This window comes from Wolffia australiana, chromosome 7, assembly GCF_029677425.1.
Source record: "Wolffia australiana isolate 7733 chromosome 7, ASM2967742v1".
Taxonomy (NCBI): Eukaryota; Viridiplantae; Streptophyta; class Magnoliopsida; order Alismatales; family Araceae; genus Wolffia; species Wolffia australiana.
The window spans coordinates 9,861,953-9,882,800 of NC_135841.1; the positions used below are offsets into that span (position 1 = coordinate 9,861,953).

Here is a 20,848-nt window from a genome sequence, read left to right on the forward strand (position 1 = left end):
TGACCTTTTCCCCTACCACCGATGTAATGAATTTATTAATGGGCTGTTAAACATTTGAAAATAAACATTTAATCTAAATGTGATCACAACCATGATTTTTTAGTTGTTTGTTCATCAACAAACAATGTATGTTTGACGTCTAACAACGAACTTCCCATCCCTTGTGCAGATTGGGTTCCCCCTAACAATAAATGGTACCAGCCACATACCAAGTGAGCCATAATAGTGGCCTTATGTCGATCGTCTGACCCAATCTGAGACTAGTGGGACCCTATGTGATGGCGCGGCACCGTCCGACACCGCAGCACCGACACGCGAGGAGCCAGCATCGACAGCGGGCCCGCCACCGATAGGTGTCCAGCCGACATGATGAGCCGTAGTATCGATGCGCAACCCTGGATTCAGGTATACGGCGTAACGATACGCCACCTTCGGAGCGCCTACTATCTCGTCATCGTTCTCGTTATCTCTATTTTCCTTTTATTTTGTCTTTGTATGGAGGGGAAGAACCCATATGAGGATTCATCCCCCCCCCCTTGTCCTTAGTGGGCCTTACAACCCCTTCTTATTTTCCTTCCTTTTTCTATTTTCTTTTGTTGTTATGGGGGCCCATGTTCCTCTCTCCTATATAAGGGAGGGGAGTGTGCCCCCTCCAAACACTCTTGAATTTTCCATTTTGAAAGTTATAATATTGTGGGAGACCAAGAGTCACGATCGTGAGAGAGGAAGAAGAAAAAAGAAGAAGAAGAAGAAGGAAGATAAAGAAAGAAGAAGAAGGAGAAAGAAAAAGAAGAAGCGGAAGGAGAGGAAGCGGCAATAAGAAGATCGCCAATCGTCGCTGATAAGCCGAAAATAGGGGTGAAAATTACGCAAATTTTTTAGCCCTTGTCGTTGTGAATTTTTGGCTTATGCAATAAAATTTATAAAACTCTACTTAATATGTATAGTGATAAGTATGAGTGTCGTCCAAGGGAGGCAAGTAGGAATTTCAATTTGATTTTATTTTTGGTGTTTTAGATCCTAATTAGAGTGAATTTGAACTTCAATGAGGATCAAGTCACCCTAATTAGGTGAGAATTTAGAGAGGGGGGTAGAAGAGATGAGATGAAAAGAAGAAATTGGGCTCTAGATTGAATTAATTGATCCAATTGGATGGATCAAAGAATTCAATTAGAGAGGTTGGAAGAAATTTTTGATTTAAGTTTTGGTTGGTTTTGAGAATTTGCTAAATCAGAAATAAAAAGGGAAATCTTAATCTCCTAAGAATTAAAACTAAATTTTTTAGAGTTTTCTTTTGGAATGCAATTGAATGCCAAGGTAAATCCCTCAATTTCTCCTCTCAATCCTAATCAGGGCTTGTACATGCCGCTCAAGCAAAGCGATTTAGAAGTTCAGATCAGAATAGAGATGAAGAAACAAACAACTTAACCTAATTCATTCAAAATGCATAAAAGTTCAAATACAATCAAGGAAAAAAAGTACTAGATAACTTGATCCAAGCTAGAGCTCCTCCCTGTCTTGCAGCTGTGATAGAGCACCATCCAGAATGAGCTCCCCCTCTCGAAATTCAGCTTTTATACTTAGGTTATAGGGTAAAAATCACCATTTTACCCCCGTTTAGTACTTAATATTTATCTATCAATGTAGGATAGATCTGAATGATCTAACCGTACAGATAGAAAGAGGGGATCAAGAAGAACAAATCCATATAAAAATCATCTCAATCGGACTTTAGGATCAAAAGTTATTAATAAATCAATTTTAAACCAATTTAATCCATTGGATTTAAAATTGATTTATTTATTAGTTTCGTTTTTAAACACGCAATGACGTGTCGCTCTCTCATTGGCTGGCGCATTTTGAATCCTCCTTTTTGCAGAAAAGTCCTTAAAAAGCCTGGAATTGCTTTTGGACGCCGCCCAAAAGTAATTCCGTATATGCCCCTGGCGCACTCTCTCTCCTCCGATTTCTCCTAAAACATTAAAAATATATATTAAAATTTGCAATAAAACCCTGAATGATTTTAAATAGGATCTTTACGCCTGCCGTGGCGACCGAGAGCTGTTAGGGTCTTTGCAACGAACGTTGCAAAAAGGCTCCGAAAAGTCTAGAAATTGCATAAATACATTTTTTTCTCTTATAAATATGCCCTTTTTCGTAGAATAAATGCATTTCTTCTTGAAATAAATCCCAGAAACTTCCTAAAAATTCGTAAAAAATTCTAGAAAATTCTAGAAAATTCCCTGATTAATTCCCATGTTGATAAATGTCGAAATAAACTTTTTAATGTGCCATTTTCATCCAAAAATAATTATTTCGAGCTTCAATAAATCCTTAAAAATTCATATAATTAACAGAAAATTAGGGAAAAATCAGAAATTACTTGGAAGCATTATTTTTGTGTAAATATATGATAACAACCCAAATTTAAGCCTTTTAAATGCATAAATCATGCTAATAACATGAAATAAAGACCGAAATTAGGGTCTTATCAGTCGCCTGCCCCTACGCTGCCGTCACAGCCGCCGACCGCCGCTCTGCCGTAGCGCCGCCGCCCGTGGCTGAGCACCACCCCCCCCCACCATCCCTGTCTATGACTGCCGCCGTCGCACTCATACCCGTCGTACGCCCGCCATTCCAGTCGCCGTTGACCGACTATGCGGCCGCGAAACGGCCTCCTCGGCGCCCGCCTGGCCGCGCTACTGCCCCCGCGGGTGCCCACCATTGGCTGCATCGCTACCGACCGTCGCCCTCCGGTTCCGCAGCCACCGGGCGACCTCCCCTGTGCTTGACCGGTCGCGTGGCCGTTCCCCTCGGGTTGACCGTGACCCGAATCGTCTGCTTGTCGTAGAAGTCAACCGAACCGACCGGGGTTGCCGTAGCTGCCGTGTCAAGTACCTGTGCGGCGCTTGCAGCCCGCCTTGCCCTGTCAGGCAGCTCCGATCGTAGCTACCATGTGACCCGCGAGCGCCGCCCTGCGCCGCGACCACCGGGGCGCAACACTGTCCTCGCCGTGCGCTGTGCGTTGCCGTGGTGCGTCGACCGCCGCTGCTGAGCACCCTGGCCCGCGCGCTGCCCCGCACCGCAACCTGTCGCGCGCCGTGCCCCAGTGCCACGCCCGACCTGCCGATCGTGCCTAGCCCTCCGCTCGTCCCATCGCTCAGCCACTACGCCAAGCCGCTTCTCCGACCACCAGCGCGCAATCTTGTGTTTACGCCGGGCCTCACTACTACTCCGTATCCGTCGCCAGCGCGACGAAGGTACCCCTTCATCTCAACTCTTACGTCTCTTACTTCCTTCAGTATACTTTCGTATTGCCTAATCCGCGCTCGGGTTAGACGTAGGTGAACGAGACAGATTGAGAAGACGACGAATCTTACACGAGAGTCTTACCTGCCCGGTACGAGTTGGGTTCTCCTGACACGTGTGAGCATATCAGCGGGGTGTCCCCGTTCGGCGACGCACTCGCCTTCGACCCTTCGGGCGATGTTCGGGAGGTCCGTTTGACCTCACTAGATGCGACCCCGTTAATCTCTGGAACGGCAAACACCGCTCTTCGGCGCACGCACGTACGGTAGTAGGATTTTCCCGCATTCATCGTCATCATTTATACCTGCCCGTTAGCATTCTCGGACGACGCAACCCGTCGTCGTCCGATTGAGATCCTGATTCGACACCGAACCGCTACCCTCGGTGTCGACCGGACGACGTCTTGACGACGTTCGGCATCACTATGCATTTTGGACTGTGTAGGAACCAAACCAAATCACAAGTCCCACATCAGAAACTGTCCATGTCATACTAGGGATGACACATAAAACCCTTAAAACAAACGTTGAGCTGCAGCACCAAAGTCCAGGCTTCAATTGGAATTCATCTATAGACCATGCTGCTGCCAGTCTCCACCCAAGCATGGTGCCCAATTGTATGTTAGTCACCATTTTTTTAGAATTTATCCATCATCCAATACTAGATGTATATGCTGAGCTGAAACAGAAATATGTTTATGCAATTTGGATGTAACTTGGGGCTTGAGATATCCTCCCATTCATTGTCCTCAAATTTTGGAAGAAATAATTTTTTCTTCTCCGCATGAAAAACCTTATGGATCTCATGTGGTCGTTAAGCAAATCACATTTCTACATCATGTTTAATTATATTGAAATAACTATTTATTCATTGGTATTATTGTTATATAATGCTTATAATGAATTCCTTTAACATATACAATAACTAAGTGAATTATGATGGTATCATAATACAGTTACCAGTATTCAAAATATTTCTATTCAAATGATAGTAGAGATGGACATCAAGATATCCAAAAAAATAACATTATATAATCCTAATTATATGATAAATATGGATCATCTAGGAGCCATAAGCTTAGAGACACTAAGGATGGATAGTGGGTGGTCTTTAGGGAAAGAGTTCACTAAACTGATCCTCATAAATCCATGAATGGTGCTATACCTAACTGTTAATGAAGTTGATTCATGTCATGGACATGTAAGTGGCCCTAAGATCTGGCATACCAAAGACATATTGTGGATGGATGGTTATTTTTTCACTATGATTTACGAGTCCCTAATAAATCAAAACATAACCATCCATCCACAATATGGATTTGGAATATCAGATCTTAGGACACTCACATGTCCATGACATGAATTAACTTGATTAATAGTTAGGTAGAACACCACTCATATCAGTCTTCATTTAGATATATTAAGAACTACACAAAGGGATTGGATGGTTGACATGGGATTGAACGACCTTAGTATAAAAGGAGATTGACTTGATGAGAAGATACTAAATAAGATTCTCACCATCAACCATATACTATCATAAGGGACTCTCTCTTCGATAAATGATTATACATCTAGGAAGCTGATGAAAGTAAAGGTATTATGTGATAGTTGATTCAGCATTTTGTGTCTTCTAGAGCATGAGGTGTAGTTTAGCACTATTTTATGAACCTATCAATTTGGTTAAATCCATTATTTATTAATTACTCAATATGCACATTATAGTTAATTAATAAATATTTCCAAAACAAGTATATAGAAGGGGTACCCATTCCAGGTCCCCAACCTTGGAAGCCCCCCTTCCCCATCTTCTCCCCTTCTTAAATTCAATATCCTTCTGATGAGATTGGATAGTGAGAATATCAACATCTTTAAGGAGAATTGAATAAGTTTGAGAGGAGATTCATTGTTCCAATGATTGCGTGGATACTTCCAGAGCTCCAACATATGAACACCTTGAAGGCACTCTTCAAAGGAAAAAAGTGAGAGAGAAATCAACTCCATGCAAGGTGATATGATCATTTCTTGTTTTATGCTTTAATTTGATTAATTTTTATGATTTCCATAATGAGGACCATTTTTGGACAATCAACTAAGCCCATAGAACCCAAAGTCCCCTCGCGTTCATGCCAGAAGTATTTAACATTGATCATTGCCATCTAGTTCTCTGTGGTCGTTTCATCATCACCCATCATCCAAAAACATTTCTTACCCTCATCATTGTCATTACTACACACACTTATAACATGCACATAAACACTGAATTTTTTAGATGAAATGTTCTCATCTAGGTACACATGCAAAGGCGGTGAATTGATCTCAATCCTAATCACAAAGTGGCTGCTTGTGACCGGCTCCCCACGCAAGGCATAGTGACAAACGACGTACAACAAACACCATATTAGACTGAACACATAGTGGATGGTTATAAGTCTACAATAAATCACTGTCAGATAATGGAACAGAACAATATGGGAGGGACAAAGGGTTTAGTTCTGTTTTCCATTGGGAGTTCAGGACGACTATACAAATGACGGTACGATGACGACATGCCCCCATCTCTAAGCCTAACTATGGCAAAGGCCCACTTGCACTATGACCTGGTGTCACGCCGTCAAATCCCGAGCTACGACAAATGCATGAATCTGATGCATGCCGGCCTCAATGCTTGAAGCAGAACACTAAGCAGCCTTGATCTCTCACAACGGAAGTCTCTTGCAATAGCTTAAGTTCGCATAGAAGGGGTTAGAGGAAAGGGAGGGGACACAGCCTATCAAGGAATAGGTCATTGCATTGATATGATAAAAGGCTACATCGTAGTCATGAACATTACATGGGGGACGCAGCCTGTCAAGAGTGATATCAAAGTAACGAGATGCGGCGCCTTGTGCGTTGGTAGCATCGCCACTACGCCTTGAGGTTTGCCGCTCCGCGCGCGCGCGCTCACCAACCCAACCGCTACACATGTGCCCCCAGGTCGGATGCCTCGCATCCACAAGAGTGGCGATCACACACGCCGCCCCTGCATTGACGATCACACAAGCCACCAGCACCCGCGCTGACACCTATCGCCTGCAGACTACGTGACGCTGCCACATCCGGCGCCTCAAGATGGGCGCAGCGCGCTCGATGCTACCCACGGGGGCACCATGCGCCAATGCCGCCTCAGCGCTCACTGTGCGCCACTGCCTTAGTCTCCTCGTGAGATGTCTCCCGCCTCGCGCCCCGCACACGCGATGAACGCGATGCCTGCACGGCCGATGCGCAGCTCCCCGCACAACTCCGCGGCGCTTGCCGCCCACGCACCCAGTACGCGCGGACCTCACCTAATCCATCCCGCCTAAGCAGGAACGGGCACGCGCACCATCCGAAGCGTATCACCACTACGGGGGTGATGGCCTAAAACATTAGGTTGGACGTCACCACCCTTAGTGCGTTGTAGCACTAAATATAACTAAGTCATTACAGATCATGAATCCAACGCGTACACGCCGTCCCAATAAGCACGCAGGCCTCTGGGCAAGGAATGTCGCCTTGTTATGGGCCTACCACCTTGGCCTAGGGATCGACAGGCGTCATCCGTCACGTCACACATCACCTTGACGGAAACGTGATGGATGATGTGACAGTGACGGTGACGGAATTAGGGGTCCGTGTTGGTGAAGGTGACGGATGACAGACTGGTCGTGACTGGGACGTGAAGGTGACAGGGTGCCTCAGACACATGACGTGACAAAACGATCATCACAGATGATGGCCGTGACGGGTTTTTTAAAAAGTTGAAAACTAACCGAAAATACGTAGAAAAATCATTATTTTTAAGCTTTTCGACGGCCGAGATTTTGCCACGTGGCGTTGCAATTTCATTTTCTTGGCATTTTGCACAGAAGTCCCTTTTTTTAAGCGTGCAAACCAACGCTACCTAAAAATAACTGAAGATATACCCCTCTGATTCTCTGTCCTCCAAAATTTCACTAATAATTGAAAATAATTTTTTTAAGGGTTTTTTTCACATCACCCGTGAACGGTGAGGCCGTCCGGTGATGGGGACGTGATGGGACGCCACACTGAGGGACGCGTGACGGTAACATGACGGTTTTGCTCTATATACTGGGATGTGTGACAGGATGGTGGCATGACAGAAGTTTTGTCACGTCACAGTCCGTCATGTCCAGGGCATCACATCCCAGATGTGCCGTTCCCTACCTGGGCCCAGGCCAGATTACCGTGGGCCTGGTTGATTTTGTCTCTAATGGGCCTAATGGAGGTATTTAGTGCTCTTCCCCCTTGTCAAATCTGAAAGATTCATTTGGGAAAGTTGGAGAGTTTGGGGAAGAAGGTGAAGAATGGCGGACTACCATTACGTGTACAAGGATGTAGAGGGAGCGTCAACGGAGTGGGACGACATTCAACGTCGGCTAGGCAATCTACCTCCAAAGCCGGAACCTTTGAAGCCTTCGGCCTACTCACCGGCGCCAATCGACGTGGACAAACCCACCAAAACCGCTTCCTGGATCGACGAGAAGACCGAAGAGGAGCTTGAAGATTTGGAGGATGATCGTGACCTCGACGATGATCGATTTCTCGAGGAGTACAGGTTGGTGGGTTTTCTTCACCTTTGGAATTTCTTGGGTCTTTACTTTTGTTTTTGGGTGTTCAATTTGAAGGAAGAAGCGGCTTGGGGAGATCAGAGAAGCCGCTCGGATCTCGAAATTCGGATCCGTGGTACAGATTACGGGTTCGGATTTCGTGCGGGAAGTCTCTAAGGCGTCTCCCGATTTGTGGGTTGTGGTGCTTCTGTACAAGGACGGGTAAGCTTGGCCAATGTAATCTCATGAAGATTTGATTATTTTAAAATGTGTTGTTTTCTTCTCTCAGAATGGCAGAGTGCAGCATGCTCTTGCGTTGCCTTGATCAGTTGGCTCAGAGGTATCCAGCGACCAAATTTGTCAAGATAATATCGAAAGATTGCATTCCAAACTATCCGGATTGCAATCTTCCTACCATTTTAATCTACAACTCTGGGGCTGTCAAGGGTACTCTAGTGGGTTTGCATCCCTACGGCGGTGGAAAATGCTCCCCTGAAGGTATCTTCTCCTAATTTCTCGTCTTTTTTCTCATTTCTAGCATGATATCTTTATTTTCGTCTTCTATATATTTAATTATCTCATTTATCGTTTTCATTTCCCCCCTATTTAACATTATTCCTCCGTTCATCATCAACTCATTATGCATTCAAACTACTCACCATCAACTGTGGAGCGTTCTTGATTTTAACACAAAGATTTGGTTCTACAAGACTTGTTCATTTCACCAGATATATTTGTGTCGATGGGTTGCGTAAGCTCTATATTATCTGAAATTGATTCAACAGTCCTCATTTGGATTCAACTTCTGCAAAAGAGTTATCAATTTTGGCCATCTTGCTGAAGATATCTTATAATTTTATCCTTCAGCGGTGGCGTTGGCGTTCTGCCAATCCGACCCAGTTCTGAACGACGGAAGGACCTCGGGCGAGTCGTCGAGGAAGGCTGTCATCGATGGGGTTCGAAGAAAGTTCATTGAAAGTATTGTGAAGCAGCGTGAAAATGATGAGGACGACTCCAGCGATTAGTCATATCCCTCTCAAGTTTTATGAACAGCAGTTACGCCATTTTCAATTTGAGCCATGAAAAGAGTGGGTTATTAGCATTTATTAAGATATGTCATGTAACTGAACATGGAACTTGGTGCAGAGAAATTCATTTTTACCATAGGAAAACGGGTTCTTGGCATTTATTTACAAATAAACAAGCATTTTGGTGCAGAATCTTTCAATCTCAGGGATTCAAAAAAGGAAGTAATTCCGGGAAAGGGGGACAGAGCTGACGGGGGCGCAGCTGAGGACTTGCCCGTCCGCCGTGACGGTATAAGTCTCCGGGTCGACCTCAATCTCAGGCAGGGCATCATTCAGCTTCATGTCTAGCTTTGTGAGCCCCCGCGCGCCGCCCACTGCTTCCACCCTCTTCCTCAGCCGGTACTTAGCCGCTATCCCGGCCTCCTTTGCAGCCTGCACAGAAAAGGTAACTCAAAGACACTTTGGTTCTGGGCAAAATCTCTGGAAATTTGTTTTTCTGACTCTGACCTTGCTGACAAAGGCTATGGAACTGGCACTGGCCGCCCAGCACATTGCACCGAACATGGGGCGCATGATGACGGGCTCGGGAGTGGGGATGCTGGCATTTGGGTCCCCCATGTTGGCCCATGCGACGACCCCACCCTTGATTACCATCTCTGGCTTGGCCCCGAAGAAGGATGGCATCCACATGACAAGGTCTGCCAGCTTCCCCACCTGGGTAAGCGCCAAGAAGCTCAGCAAATTCAATCTAATGGTGCGGGGGAGGGCTTGTGGAGAGGGCCATAATTTATTTACCCCACCTCGATGGATCCAACATGTTGAGCAATCCCGTTGACAATGGCAGGGTTTATGGTATACTTGGCCAGGTACCTCTTGATTCTCTCATTGTCATTGTTTGCCGCTGCGGGTTCTACTACTGATCTCCCCCTCTGTTGCTTCATCTTGTGGGCGGTTTGCCATGTCCGGGTTATGACCTGAAGATTGAACGTAAATTAACAAGGATGGTTAGGGTTCATAATGGATATTAGTATTCTTGGTAATTTTAACCTCTCCAATGCGACCCATGGCCTGGGAGTCTGATGAGATGATACTGATGGCTCCCATGTCGTGGAGGATGTCTTCTGCGGCAATGGTCTCCGCTCGGATTCGAGACTCCGCAAAAGCCACATCCTCGGGGATGTCCCGGTCAAGGTGATGGCATACCAGCTGTGATCAAAGAGACAATTTCATGGCGTTCATGATTTTGTAAGTGCCCATGATTCTGGGTTTCATAGTGCTCATTGATTTTATGTTTCATGTTATTTATGATTCTGGGTTTCTTAGTGCTCATTTTAGATTTCATGCCTGAGAGAAAAGGGGGTAATGGGTTGATCAAGTATGTGTACCAGCATGTCCAGGTGCTCGTCGACTGTGTTCTTGGTGAAAGGGCGAGTAGGATTCGTGGAAGAAGGCAGGACATTCTTCACCCCGCAGACTTTGATGATGTCCGGGGCGTGCCCACCTCCTGCCCCTTCACTGCAGTCACAACAATATTTAAAAATCTTCAGATATCTGGATAGGGTTCAGCAATCAATCAAATTTTTGTGCCGATCGATCAATCAGCCAAAACTTTCAATCTTATCAAATTTGATTGCAGACCCCAATCTCCTACAGACGCCAGTGATCAATCTGATCACGATCAGGGCTGATCAATCAATTATCTTTTCATCTGATCTGATCTGATCGCAGATTCCTATCCCTACCAGGGATCAGTGATCGATCAGATTTTAGGGTGATCTGATCTCGATTTGGTTGATTTGATTGATGGATCGGATCGACCTAATATGATGATCAGATCCAACGATATCACTGACCCCAATATCTGAGTGGAAGGAGAGGATGCCTGTGGTAAGTGTGGATTGTTCTTCCTTTGAATGCTGCGATTGTGTGCTCCACACATCCCGATTCATTTAATGTGTCGGTGTGGATGTTCACCTGTTTTGAATGCAAGAAAATGGGTCAATTTACGTTGACAATATTTAAGCAAAGAAAGTGATTAGAAATATTCACTTGAATGTCGTATTTGTCTGCCACTTCCAAACATTTGTCGATTGCTGAAGGGGTGCTTCCCCAATCTTCATGCAGTTTCAGCCCCATTGCTCCAGACTCAATAATATCGGTTAATCCTTCTGGTTTTGAGCTGTTTCCCTGGTACAAAAAGTGACTGAGATATTTGTTTCGGAAGGTATGACGGAACAAGCTTACTAGTTGCCGCCGTTTGATTTTTACTTCAAGGACATTTTGATCGGAATACCTTTGGGTTGATCACTGATTTTGGGTGATCTTCCCTCTTTTAATTAAAAAAAGTTTGATTGGAATACCTTGCCAGTGAATCCAATGTTCATTGGCAGTTCATCCGTGGACTGCAGCATCATTTGCATGTGATATGGGCCAGGAGTACAAGTTGTTGCACGAGTTCCATCTGCCGGTCCTGTCCCACCTCCGATCAATGTGGTGATACCTTCATGGATAATTTTGTTTACAGAAACCTTGTTATTTCACCACACAGCCTCAAGAACTTCTTAAAAAATCAAACAGTGTGCTTATAAAGTGGAGATTAAGGTTTGGTCCCCATCCAAATGGTGAAATATCTTTGTGGTATCAATTAATACGGATGTTAATTTGTAATTTTGGCTCTTAAATTCAGTTTTTTCGTCTCACGGGTACCAATGAAACTGATTTACTACTTTCAAAAAAAGAAATGAGAAAATAAAACATAAGGAAAAAAGAGAATTTCATGATGATATGACAACGGGGTTGATCTTGATTCCAGGATTTTTAACAAATGATTCTTTCAGTTTGGCCTTATTTTCAAAAAAAGAGAGAATTTCAGAAAAAGCACTATATATGGCGCAAGATTACCGCTTGAAATGGCCTCATCAGCAAGCTGAGGGCATATATAGTGCACATGACAGTCGATTCCCCCTGCAGTGACAATCATGCCTTCACCAGCAATAACCTCGGTATTAACCTGCGCAAGAAAACATAGAACAATCAACACATGAATCAAAAAAATGCCAAACTGAAAGAATCATTTATTAAAAATCCTGGATACAAGAAATCACCCCTATTATCATGTCAGCATGAACGTCGTCCATCACATCTGGGTTGCCTGCCTTGCCAATTGCATGGATATTCCCCCCTTTAATGCCGATATCCGCTTTGTAAATTCCAGTATAGTCAATAATCACCGCATTTGTAATGACTGTGTCCAAGCATAAAGACGGAAGATACCCAGCTGCCTGCCCCATTCCATCTCGGAGAACTTTTCCACCACCAAACACACATTCATCTCCATACACTGCAAAATCTTTTTCAATTTCTGCATACAATTCTGTGTCACCCAAACGTATCTTATCACCCACGGTGGGACCGTACATGTTCGCATATGCTTCACGAGAAAGTTTGACAGTGAAAGATGAGTTTTCTGTCACAATGCCTTCCCTGGAAGAAATTTCTGAATTATTGATTTTCCAAATTTTCTATTTTTCAGGATATTTAAGCAAAAATCAGACCTGGCTGAGGGGTATTCTTCGTGTCCGAGTCCGTTGGCAAGAACTATTTGCATAAGTCTTTCGTCTTGAACTTCATGAAGTGGACCATCTATGGTGCTGTTTCCTCCCCTAATCACCTTATTTCCTCCTATGCTGACCAGAATAATATTCTTGGCTTCCCCGGGCTTTTAAGAATGATGTAATGTCCACAAGTATTTTGCAAAAAATAGTAATTTTTTAGTGAGACATGAAGATAAGTGGGTATTTTTCTCAAAATTAACTTATGGGTTTTCATGATTGTAAACAAGAAAAGAACAATTCTTAATAGCAAATGAAAGAGATTATAGGGTTTTATAGGAAGCCCTAATGGGCTGACTAGAGAGGGCCCTTAATGGGCTAACAAGAGAGAGAAAATAAAGTCATGTAATACTCAGATCAACACTCCCCCTCAAGCTGGAGCGTGGATGTTATCCACACCCAACTTGGAACAGAGCTCCTCAAACCTAGGGGCATGAAGCCCTTAGGTGAAGATATCTGCAAGCTGTTCAGCGGACGGAACATAAGGCGTGCAAAAATCTCCCGATTCAAGCTTCTCTTTGATGAAATGGCGATCGATCTCGATGTGCTTTGTACGGTCATGCTGAACGGGGTCATGAGCAATGCTAATTGCCGATTTGTTGTCGCAGAACAGCTGGACAGAGAGGAACTGGACACCGTAGCTCACGAAGAAGTTGGGTAATCCAAAGTGCTTCACGCACCATGCGCAGGGCACGGAACTCCGCTTCAGTACTCGATCGAGAGACCACTTTCTGCTTCTTGCTCCTCCAAGTAATCAGATTGCCGCCCAAGAAGGTGCAATACCCAGATGTGGACCGACGATCAACCACAGAGCCGGCATAATCTGCATCGGTGTAGACTTCAAGACGCAGGCCGGTATGGCGACGAAACAATAATCCACGGCCAATGGTGCCCTTCAGGAAACGGAGGAGACGATGAGCAGCATGAAAATGGCTCATGCGAGGAGTCTGCATGAACTGACTCAGAACACCCACTGAATATGCAATGTCCGGCGAGTGTGGGTGAGATAAAGCAATTTTCCCACAAGTCTTCTATATGGGCCAGGCTCAGCAAGCTCCTCATCCGCATCGGCACCAAGTCGATGGTTCGCATCAATCGGTGTCGAAGCAGGCTTGGCGTCCTCCTTTCCAAGCTCACAGAGAAGGTCCACCGTATACTTTCTCGACAAATAAAGATCCCGCTGGAAGAATAGGCCACCTCTATGCCAAGAAAGTACCTCAACGGGCCAAGATGGCGAATAGCAAATTCCGACGAGATACATAGCCAGCTCAGTAATGGTCGCCGATCATCACCCGTAATAATGATGTCATCCACGTACACAAGAAGAATAGCGACTCCCCGACGTGGAATGGCGGTAGAAAAGGGTGTGATCACCATTACATCGACGGTATCCACGACGCTGCATGGCCGCCGTGAAACGACTCAAACCAGGCACGAGGAGATTGCTTCAAGCCATATAATGCTTTCTTCAGTGACAGACAACAGATCGCGGAGACGATGGCACTAAGGAAGTGTAGCCAGGAGGTAATGCCATGTAGATCTCCTCACCAACTCTCCATGCAGAAAAGCATTCTTCACATCATATTGTTGCAAAATCCAGCCCCGATCCGCAGCAAGGGCCAATAAGATCCGTACAGTATTCAGCTTGGCGACGGGAGCAAAGGTCTCCTGATAATCAATGCCATGTTTCTGAGTGAACCCTTGTGCCACAACCCGGGCTTTGTGGCGCTCAATAGAACCGTCAGAATTATGCTTCACAGCATACACCCAACGGCTACCCACGAGATGCTTCCCGGTCGGTAGAGGAACCAGATCCCACGTTTCATTGTGAGCAAGAGCCTGAAGTTCTTCCGCCATGGCCTGACGCCAATGCGGAAATGAAAGGGCAATGTCCACTGTCTTGGGAAGGGAAGTGGCATCAAGGGAGGTGAGAAGGGCATGATAAGAGGGTGAGAGGCGATGAGAGGAGATAGATTCCGCCAACGGATAGAGGGGAGAGGAACGAGAAGAGGGCAGCACGGCTAATGAGGAGGTGGTAGGAGGGGTGGAGGTTGAGGTAGACGGGGCAGCAGGAGACGAAGAAGGAAGCCGAGGCTTGCGACGAGCAAGGGTAATACCATAGCGTTTTTCAGGCGGGCAGCGACGGATAGGGAGCGGAGGAATCGAAGAAGGTGCAGCAGAAGGGTCGAGCGCAGGAGCAGATACTGGAGGAGGCTCCACAGGAGGGACTGAGACGGCGGCCGGAGGCGGGTCGGGAGGCACAATTGCTGGAGGAGCAACAGGCGAAGACACGTCGGGCGAGGCCGGTGAAGAGGGACGAGGGACGAGGATGAGGAATTCGAGTGGATCGGAGGGAGATGGGGACGATGAGGGTTCAGGAGAGGAGGAGGAATAGTAGGGAAGCAATTCATCAAACGTGGCATCTTTGGTGACGACGAAGCGACAAGAGGGTGGATGATAGCATAAATAGCCTTTTTGGGTGGAAGAATAGCCAACAAACACACACTTGATAGCACGGGGATCCAGTTTATCACGAACAAGTTGGTGGTTGGGCGCATAGCATACACATCCAAATACACGAGGAGTAAGATGAGTTCGGAGAGAGAGAGTTGGAAAGGAATGCTGAAGACGGTCAATGGGAGTGGAGTAGTCAAGCACTCGAGATGGAAGGCGATTAAGAAGATGGATGGCGGTGGAGACGGCTTCCCCCCAAAAATACTTGGGCACATGCATATGGAAGAGAAGGCTCCGAGTCATTTCAAAGATGTGACGGAATTTTCTTTCGGCAACGCCATTTTGCTGTGGTGTATAGGGACAAGAAGTTTCATGGATAATGCCACTGTCTTGGAAGAAGGTGCTTAACGTGGTGTTAACGTAGTCTTTAGCATTGTTGGAGCGGAAGCGACGAATGGATATAGAGAATTGAGTTTAGATAAGGGAGTAAAATTGAGGAATGACACGAGATATCTCCGATTTGTTCTTCAAGAAATATGCCCACGTGAATTGAGTAGCGTCGTCAATAAAGATGCATAACCACCGAGAACCGGAAGTACTATGAATAGGGGAAGGCCCCCACACATCGGTGTGAATAAGGGAGAATGGGGTCGAAGAATGAGAAGACGAGATAGGATACGTGGTACGATGATGTTTGGCAATTCGACAAGCAGTACAAACAAAACGGTCCACAGAATAGCCTTGAAAGAGTTTAGGAAAGAGACGATAAAGAGTAGCAAAAGAAGGATGGCCGAGACGTCGATGAAGAAGCCACAAACGCTCGTGGGAAGCCGAAAGGGAAACTGCCGCAGCAGCAAAAGCAAGAGAACTCGAACAAGGACGAACAAGATAGAGCCCCTTATGCTCCTCAGCAATGGAAATCATCCTCCCCGACACCTTATCACGATAAAAACATGAATTAGGAGAGAAGGTAAGGTCTTGTTTCAAGTCGCGAACAAGGCTAGATAGGGAGAGAAGATGATGAGTAAGGCAAGGAACATGAAGAACTTTAGATAGATGCATAGAAGAGGAAAGGGCCACACGACCAATACCCGCTACGGTGAGAAGATCGCCGGAGGCTGTTTTAACTTTGGAGGAGCCAGAAACGGGTGAATAAGTTTGAAAGGCTCGAGGATTTGGGGTCATGTGGGCAGTGGCACCGGAATCAAGAAGCCAAGTGGAAGAGGAAAAAGAATGGCCAGGAGGGGATGTAGGTGTGGGAAGACTGGTGGACATACCTGCGTGGGCCAAGGAGCATGAGCCCACGACTAGAGGATCAAGCAGCGCGACGCTCCATCTCTTCCGGAGTGAAGCTAGCGGGCGAGGCACTAGTTGGGAGAAGACCGTACAGCATAGGCACTTGACCCGGGGGGGGCACGGACGAGGCGGCTGCAGCAAGGTTGCTCGGTTGTGCGCGTTTCTGTTGAAGCTTGTAGCACGTCTCCTTAGAGTGACCTCGCTTCTTGCAGTAATTGCAAAACAGCGAAGGATCACCTTTGGAGAATCCTCCGTCCGAGCCGCCGGACCACGTGGCAAAGAGCCGGGTGGGGGGGACGACGATGGGCGTGGAGACGAAGGGGAAGGAGCTACAAGGGCCGAAGCCGAGTGCTGGGCCTGCTGATAGCGGGATTCTTCAACCCGCACACTGTGGGGCGCATCCTGGAAGGTAGGACCAGTCTATCGATGAATAAGCTGAGCCTGCATAACTTCATATGCCGGGTTCAGTCCCATAAGAAACTGGAAAACCCGAAGTTGAAGAGTATATTGGCGGTCCACCGAATGGGGGTCGGGCGGCATGTAGTAGTCAATTTCATTCCACAACGAAATGAGCTCCGTACTGTACTCCATGATAGACCGGTCCCCTTGACGCAGGTTAGCGGCCCGATGTACCAATTGCATGCAGTCGCAATGTTGTGCTTCATGGAGTGGCTCTCAAGTGCTGCTTCCCGCATCGCTCCGAGCCGACTCTAGAGACATGAATTCACCTTTAACACTAGGTGAAATACTGTCCAAGAGCCAACGATGAACTACCCCCTCAACGTCCAGCCAGTCATAATACTTGGGATCGGTCTGGGAAGGTCCGTCTTCTAGAAGATGGCGCATGAGACGCCCTTTTAAAGTTATCTGGACGTACTAGCGCCATTGCAGGAGATTGAATCCAGTAAACATACCATCCGGAGGCATCCGAGGCAAAGAGGATGGTCCAGAGGAGGACGACCAATTTCCGGGCTCGAGAGGCACTGCAGATGCATGTGGCGTAGATACCGGCGTCGAGTCTGGCGTAACAGTAGAGGTCTGGGCTTCAACCGGGTTCGTCATGATGAAAGCAGAGTAGACCACAGTCAGAAGGCGCCGGAACGACGAGAAGCCGGGACTGCAGGCGCCGAGATGTCGGGCGCCGGGACGGCGGAGCGGGGAGCTGGACGGCGGGCGCCGGGACGCTGGCGCCGGGACGGCGGGCGCTGGACGACGGGCTGACGATCGCCGGACGGCGAGCGCTGGACGCCGGTCGCCGGGCGGCGCGAGCCGGGGCGGCGCGAGCCGGGAGGGCGCGAGTCGAGGAGGCGCAGGCCGGGACGGCGGGCGCCGGAGCGGAAGACGCTGGGACGGCGGATGTCAGAACGACGAGCGCCTGGGAGGCCCGGAGCGAGACGGCGAGAGACCGGAGCGCGAGATCAGGCGGTCGTGAGAACCGCCGAAGATCGGAGCGCAAGGTCGAGCCCAGGAAACCCAGATTAGGGTTAGGGTTAGGGCTCTGATACCATGTAAATAAGAAAAGAACAATTCTTAATAGCAAATGAAAGAGATTACAGGGTTTTATAGGAAGCCCTAATGGGCTGACTAGAGAGGGCCCTTAATGGGCTAACAAGAGAGAGAAAATAAAGACATGTAATACTCAGATCAACAATGATAGTTCAGAATTTCGAGGAAAAAAATCTCATCATTAGAAATCATTGGCTACCTCAAACCGAGTAGCTGTTCCCGCTGGAATGTTTAGCCTCATGCCACAAGCTCTCTTTCTATCAAAAACCAAATAGGGGTTCACCTCAATAAAGTGATAATGGCTCCCAATCTGGCAATTATAATGAACAAGAAAATGATTTAATACAGCATTTTCGAGATAGAATGAAAAAATACATTATTCATCATCAATTGCAGCATAAAAAACACAGAAGTCTAGAAACATGAACCTACCTGAATAGGTCTGTCCGCCATGTTAACAACTTTGAGAATAAGCGCTTTTCTCCCCATGTTAAGTATAATATGTCCTTCCCCGGAAATCAGTTCACCAGGAAAGTCAACGGAATCGTTTACCTGAAACTTTTCTAACTCTGGCACTGAATAGAAAAATATAATTTATTAGGTAATGTCCACGTCAAGAATTGTTAAAGAATGACCAAAGAAAGTAATACTGATGTTTAGACTTGGAAATATTTCCTACCTGGAAGAAAAGACCCATGCAAAGCTAGATCCAGCTGACCGTCATCACTTGAAATTGCATCGTGGATAGTGATTAACTTTGTGCCATCAAGGAAGGTTCCTTCAACCTGGTCTTAGAAAAAAATAAAGGAGAGTTTTCTTACTTTTTTAGTGCATACAAAGGTAATTACCCACTTTAGCGACCTCTTCTGTCTACCAAGTGCATGGAAAATTATTACTTTAAAGTGATCAAATGAGACGTAATTGAAGATGACTGTAAAATATATCAGAAACAGATCCGAGTTCTCTGTTGAAAAAAATGACAGCCAAATGGGAATTTCATTTGATCATTATTTTGCTGAGTAACTTTACGCAGGAGAATCACAAGGAAGTGACAGTAACCTGAACCATGTGAAGAAGGTGAGGAACGGCTGGAAGAACTTGCCTCCTGTCATTAGCAGGGACTGATTGAGATTGTAAAAATATGTGATTAATAACCCATTATTCTTTTTCAACAAAAAATCTTCGCAATCCAAAATTTTAAATTATCAAAATTCGAAACAAAGCATCTGTAAAGTCATGATAGCATAACTCAAGTCGTCAATATTTTTCAAAGATGAACAATCATTGCGGCGACGAAATAATAGAAACATGTTACTGTCTGATACTATGCCGACCGTTGTCTCCAACCTCATTAAGACCCATAAATCATTTTAAATAACGATGGTGGTTTTTCATGTTCTTCTTCCTCAGTCCATGGCATCAGCCAAAGCAAAAGATTGCAGGGACGTGGAGTTTTTCCAAAAAAGAGATGATCGGAGACAGGATCAATAACAATGCCTTCATCACCATTTCGATCTCAAACTTCGATTCTCAAAAGATTGATCAAATAGAAACTTTCAGACAGATATCTTACCTTCCCAGAAGCTGTTTCCCAATATCCATCAGTTCAGCCACAGACTTGTCCCCATCACGAACAAATTCCAAGATCTAAAATTCATCATGTCGAAAGAGGTCGAGTTCAGGAATTCACAAGAACTGAATTGAAAAACTTCGTTGACGAGTAATTCAATCTTTTTTTCAACTGTTTCAACATATTTCTTCGACAAGTAAAGGACAGAAATAAATAGCAAGAAGAAAATCGATCAAAGAGGCTGAGTTCATCACCTGGGTAGCAATGAGAGCCACAGCCTCAGTATAATTAAGGCGAAGACCCCTTGCCAGACGTTTTTGGGCGAGAAACCCTGCGCCGTGCAAGCTCAATTTATCAACCTCTCTCGGAGACAGCTTCATGGTTCGTCAACAATCCTCTCCAACTGTGAATTTTCCACCACAACCGCTAACGGTAAATCGCTTCAAGAGTTGAAGAATACTGCATCAACAGTTCATACCGATCCAAATTGAGAAAAACAGCCGGAAGAAAAGGATATCTGAAGAACTATAAATCATTCGAATTAGATAATTTGAGCGAGGAAATTGCATCGAGGGAATTACCCAGATAGTTGCAAACATGCCTCTGAGATCCCGGAATCCAAAGATTAAAGTAAGTATAGAAGCAAAGAGATCCAGAGATCCAGGTTTCTGGACCCACGTTGTTTTCTGGCCCCCACGACTTTTATCGCATCTATATTGCGAGATGCGACTGCTTTAATGGCGACGAACCTGCTGCAGAATCAGACGTATGCAATTCGATCTGTCGCATCGCTTTCAACTTTTCTCACGCGAGATTATGACAGAATACCCATTAGCAGTCGTAGATTCTCTTCTTGATTCTTGCTAAAATATATGCAGATTCATGTGTTCTATTAATTTAAGGATGCCTATCTTGAGAAGTTTGGACATGGAATAAGAGGTCAAATCTGTATTCTTTATTCAACTAAATTAAAGCTACCATATGATCGACTCAAGAATCTAGGTGGATATGAGAAGAACCAAGATTGGTGCAGTTCTTGTATGAAATCAAACCCAAACAAAGGAAACGTACTAGAAAATATATGGGAAATTGTGGTATATAGGTGAGAGCTTCAGTATTCATAAAGTACCTCATCATCCCTAAGTAAGATAAAAAAAGATGACAAGGTATTTGGATAAAACAAAGGAATGTATGCACCAAATTTAAATTGTCTTCATGAGTGATTGAGTCACCATCAATGGTTAATTATGCAACTCATGGTGCAATTTCCCTCAGTTAATAACATCCACATGTATATGTTTTTTATATTTTTAATTGAAGAGAGACATATAATTTGAAACACCTATTCCCTATTTTAATAGGAAAGTGAAAACTGATGATGGCATGAGCTCACATTTTTAGTTGTTGCAAGTGTTGAAGTTAAACTGGTTCAAATATTAGAAAAATGTGTTACATGTTTCACATCTGAATGAGTGTATTACTAGAT

General features: G+C 45.4%; 2 protein-coding genes across 8 annotated transcripts; one reads left to right on the plus strand and one right to left on the minus strand.

Annotated features, from left to right (window-relative positions):
• Positions 1-7,597: 7,597 nt before the first annotated feature.
• LOC144705305 (Thioredoxin superfamily protein) lies at positions 7,598-11,499 on the plus strand. 6 transcript variants are annotated; one of them, XR_013582015.1, is made up of 9 exons: positions 7,598-7,905; positions 7,976-8,119; positions 8,187-8,395; positions 8,765-8,985; positions 9,116-9,370; positions 9,446-9,791; positions 9,906-10,170; positions 10,314-11,149; positions 11,316-11,499. XR_013582015.1 is itself a non-coding variant. In XM_078577911.1 (4 exons), the coding sequence occupies exons 1-4, from the start codon at positions 7,655-7,657 to the stop codon at positions 8,920-8,922; spliced, it is 762 nt and encodes a 253-aa protein (XP_078434037.1). In that variant the 5' UTR covers positions 7,598-7,654; the 3' UTR covers positions 8,923-9,069. The 6 variants fall into 6 exon arrangements, 1 of the variants encoding a protein (XP_078434037.1); XR_013582013.1 differs by having other exon boundaries at positions 9,446-10,170; XR_013582014.1 differs by having other exon boundaries at positions 9,446-10,170; positions 11,050-11,149.
• URE (urease) lies at positions 9,053-20,179 on the minus strand. Of its 2 annotated transcripts, XM_078577909.1 has the most exons (18): positions 19,944-20,179; positions 19,617-19,821; positions 19,366-19,439; positions 18,852-18,897; positions 18,472-18,577; positions 18,225-18,367; positions 17,992-18,102; positions 12,480-12,643; positions 12,030-12,408; positions 11,827-11,935; positions 11,286-11,425; positions 10,975-11,112; positions 10,808-10,899; positions 10,311-10,440; positions 9,973-10,131; positions 9,726-9,899; positions 9,433-9,639; positions 9,053-9,357 (listed from the first exon to the last, which is right to left on the minus strand). In XM_078577909.1, the coding sequence occupies exons 2-18, from the start codon at positions 19,740-19,742 to the stop codon at positions 9,136-9,138; spliced, it is 2,520 nt and encodes an 839-aa protein (XP_078434035.1). In that variant the 5' UTR covers positions 19,743-19,821; positions 19,944-20,179; the 3' UTR covers positions 9,053-9,135. The 2 variants fall into 2 exon arrangements, with proteins under 2 accessions (XP_078434035.1, XP_078434036.1); XM_078577910.1 differs by lacking the exons at positions 18,852-18,897; positions 19,617-19,821; positions 19,944-20,179 and having other exon boundaries at positions 18,472-18,582; positions 19,366-19,416.
• Positions 20,180-20,848: the final 669 nt, after the last annotated feature.

What these genes read in the sequence shown, in the direction of transcription:
- LOC144705305 (XM_078577911.1), top strand. Translation starts at nt 7,655, where the DNA reads ATGGCGGACTACCATTACGTGTACAAGGATGTAGAGGGAGCGTCAACG. An exon ending in GTGCTTCTGTACAAGGACGG is followed by an intron (nt 8,120 to 8,186) that starts GTAAGCTTGGCC and finishes TTCTTCTCTCAG; the next exon opens with AATGGCAGAGTGCAGCATGC. An exon ending in TGGAAAATGCTCCCCTGAAG is followed by an intron (nt 8,396 to 8,764) that starts GTATCTTCTCCT and finishes TTTATCCTTCAG; the next exon opens with CGGTGGCGTTGGCGTTCTGC.
- URE (XM_078577909.1), bottom strand. Translation starts at nt 19,742, where the DNA reads ATGAAGCTGTCTCCGAGAGAGGTTGATAAATTGAGCTTGCACGGCGCA. An exon ending in ACCTTCTTCACATGGTTCAG is followed by an intron (nt 18,578 to 18,851) that starts GTTACTGTCACT and finishes TTCTAAGACCAG; the next exon opens with GTTGAAGGAACCTTCCTTGA. An exon ending in CCATGGGTCGCATTGGAGAG is followed by an intron (nt 9,900 to 9,972) that starts GTTAAAATTACC and finishes TTCAATCTTCAG; the next exon opens with GTCATAACCCGGACATGGCA.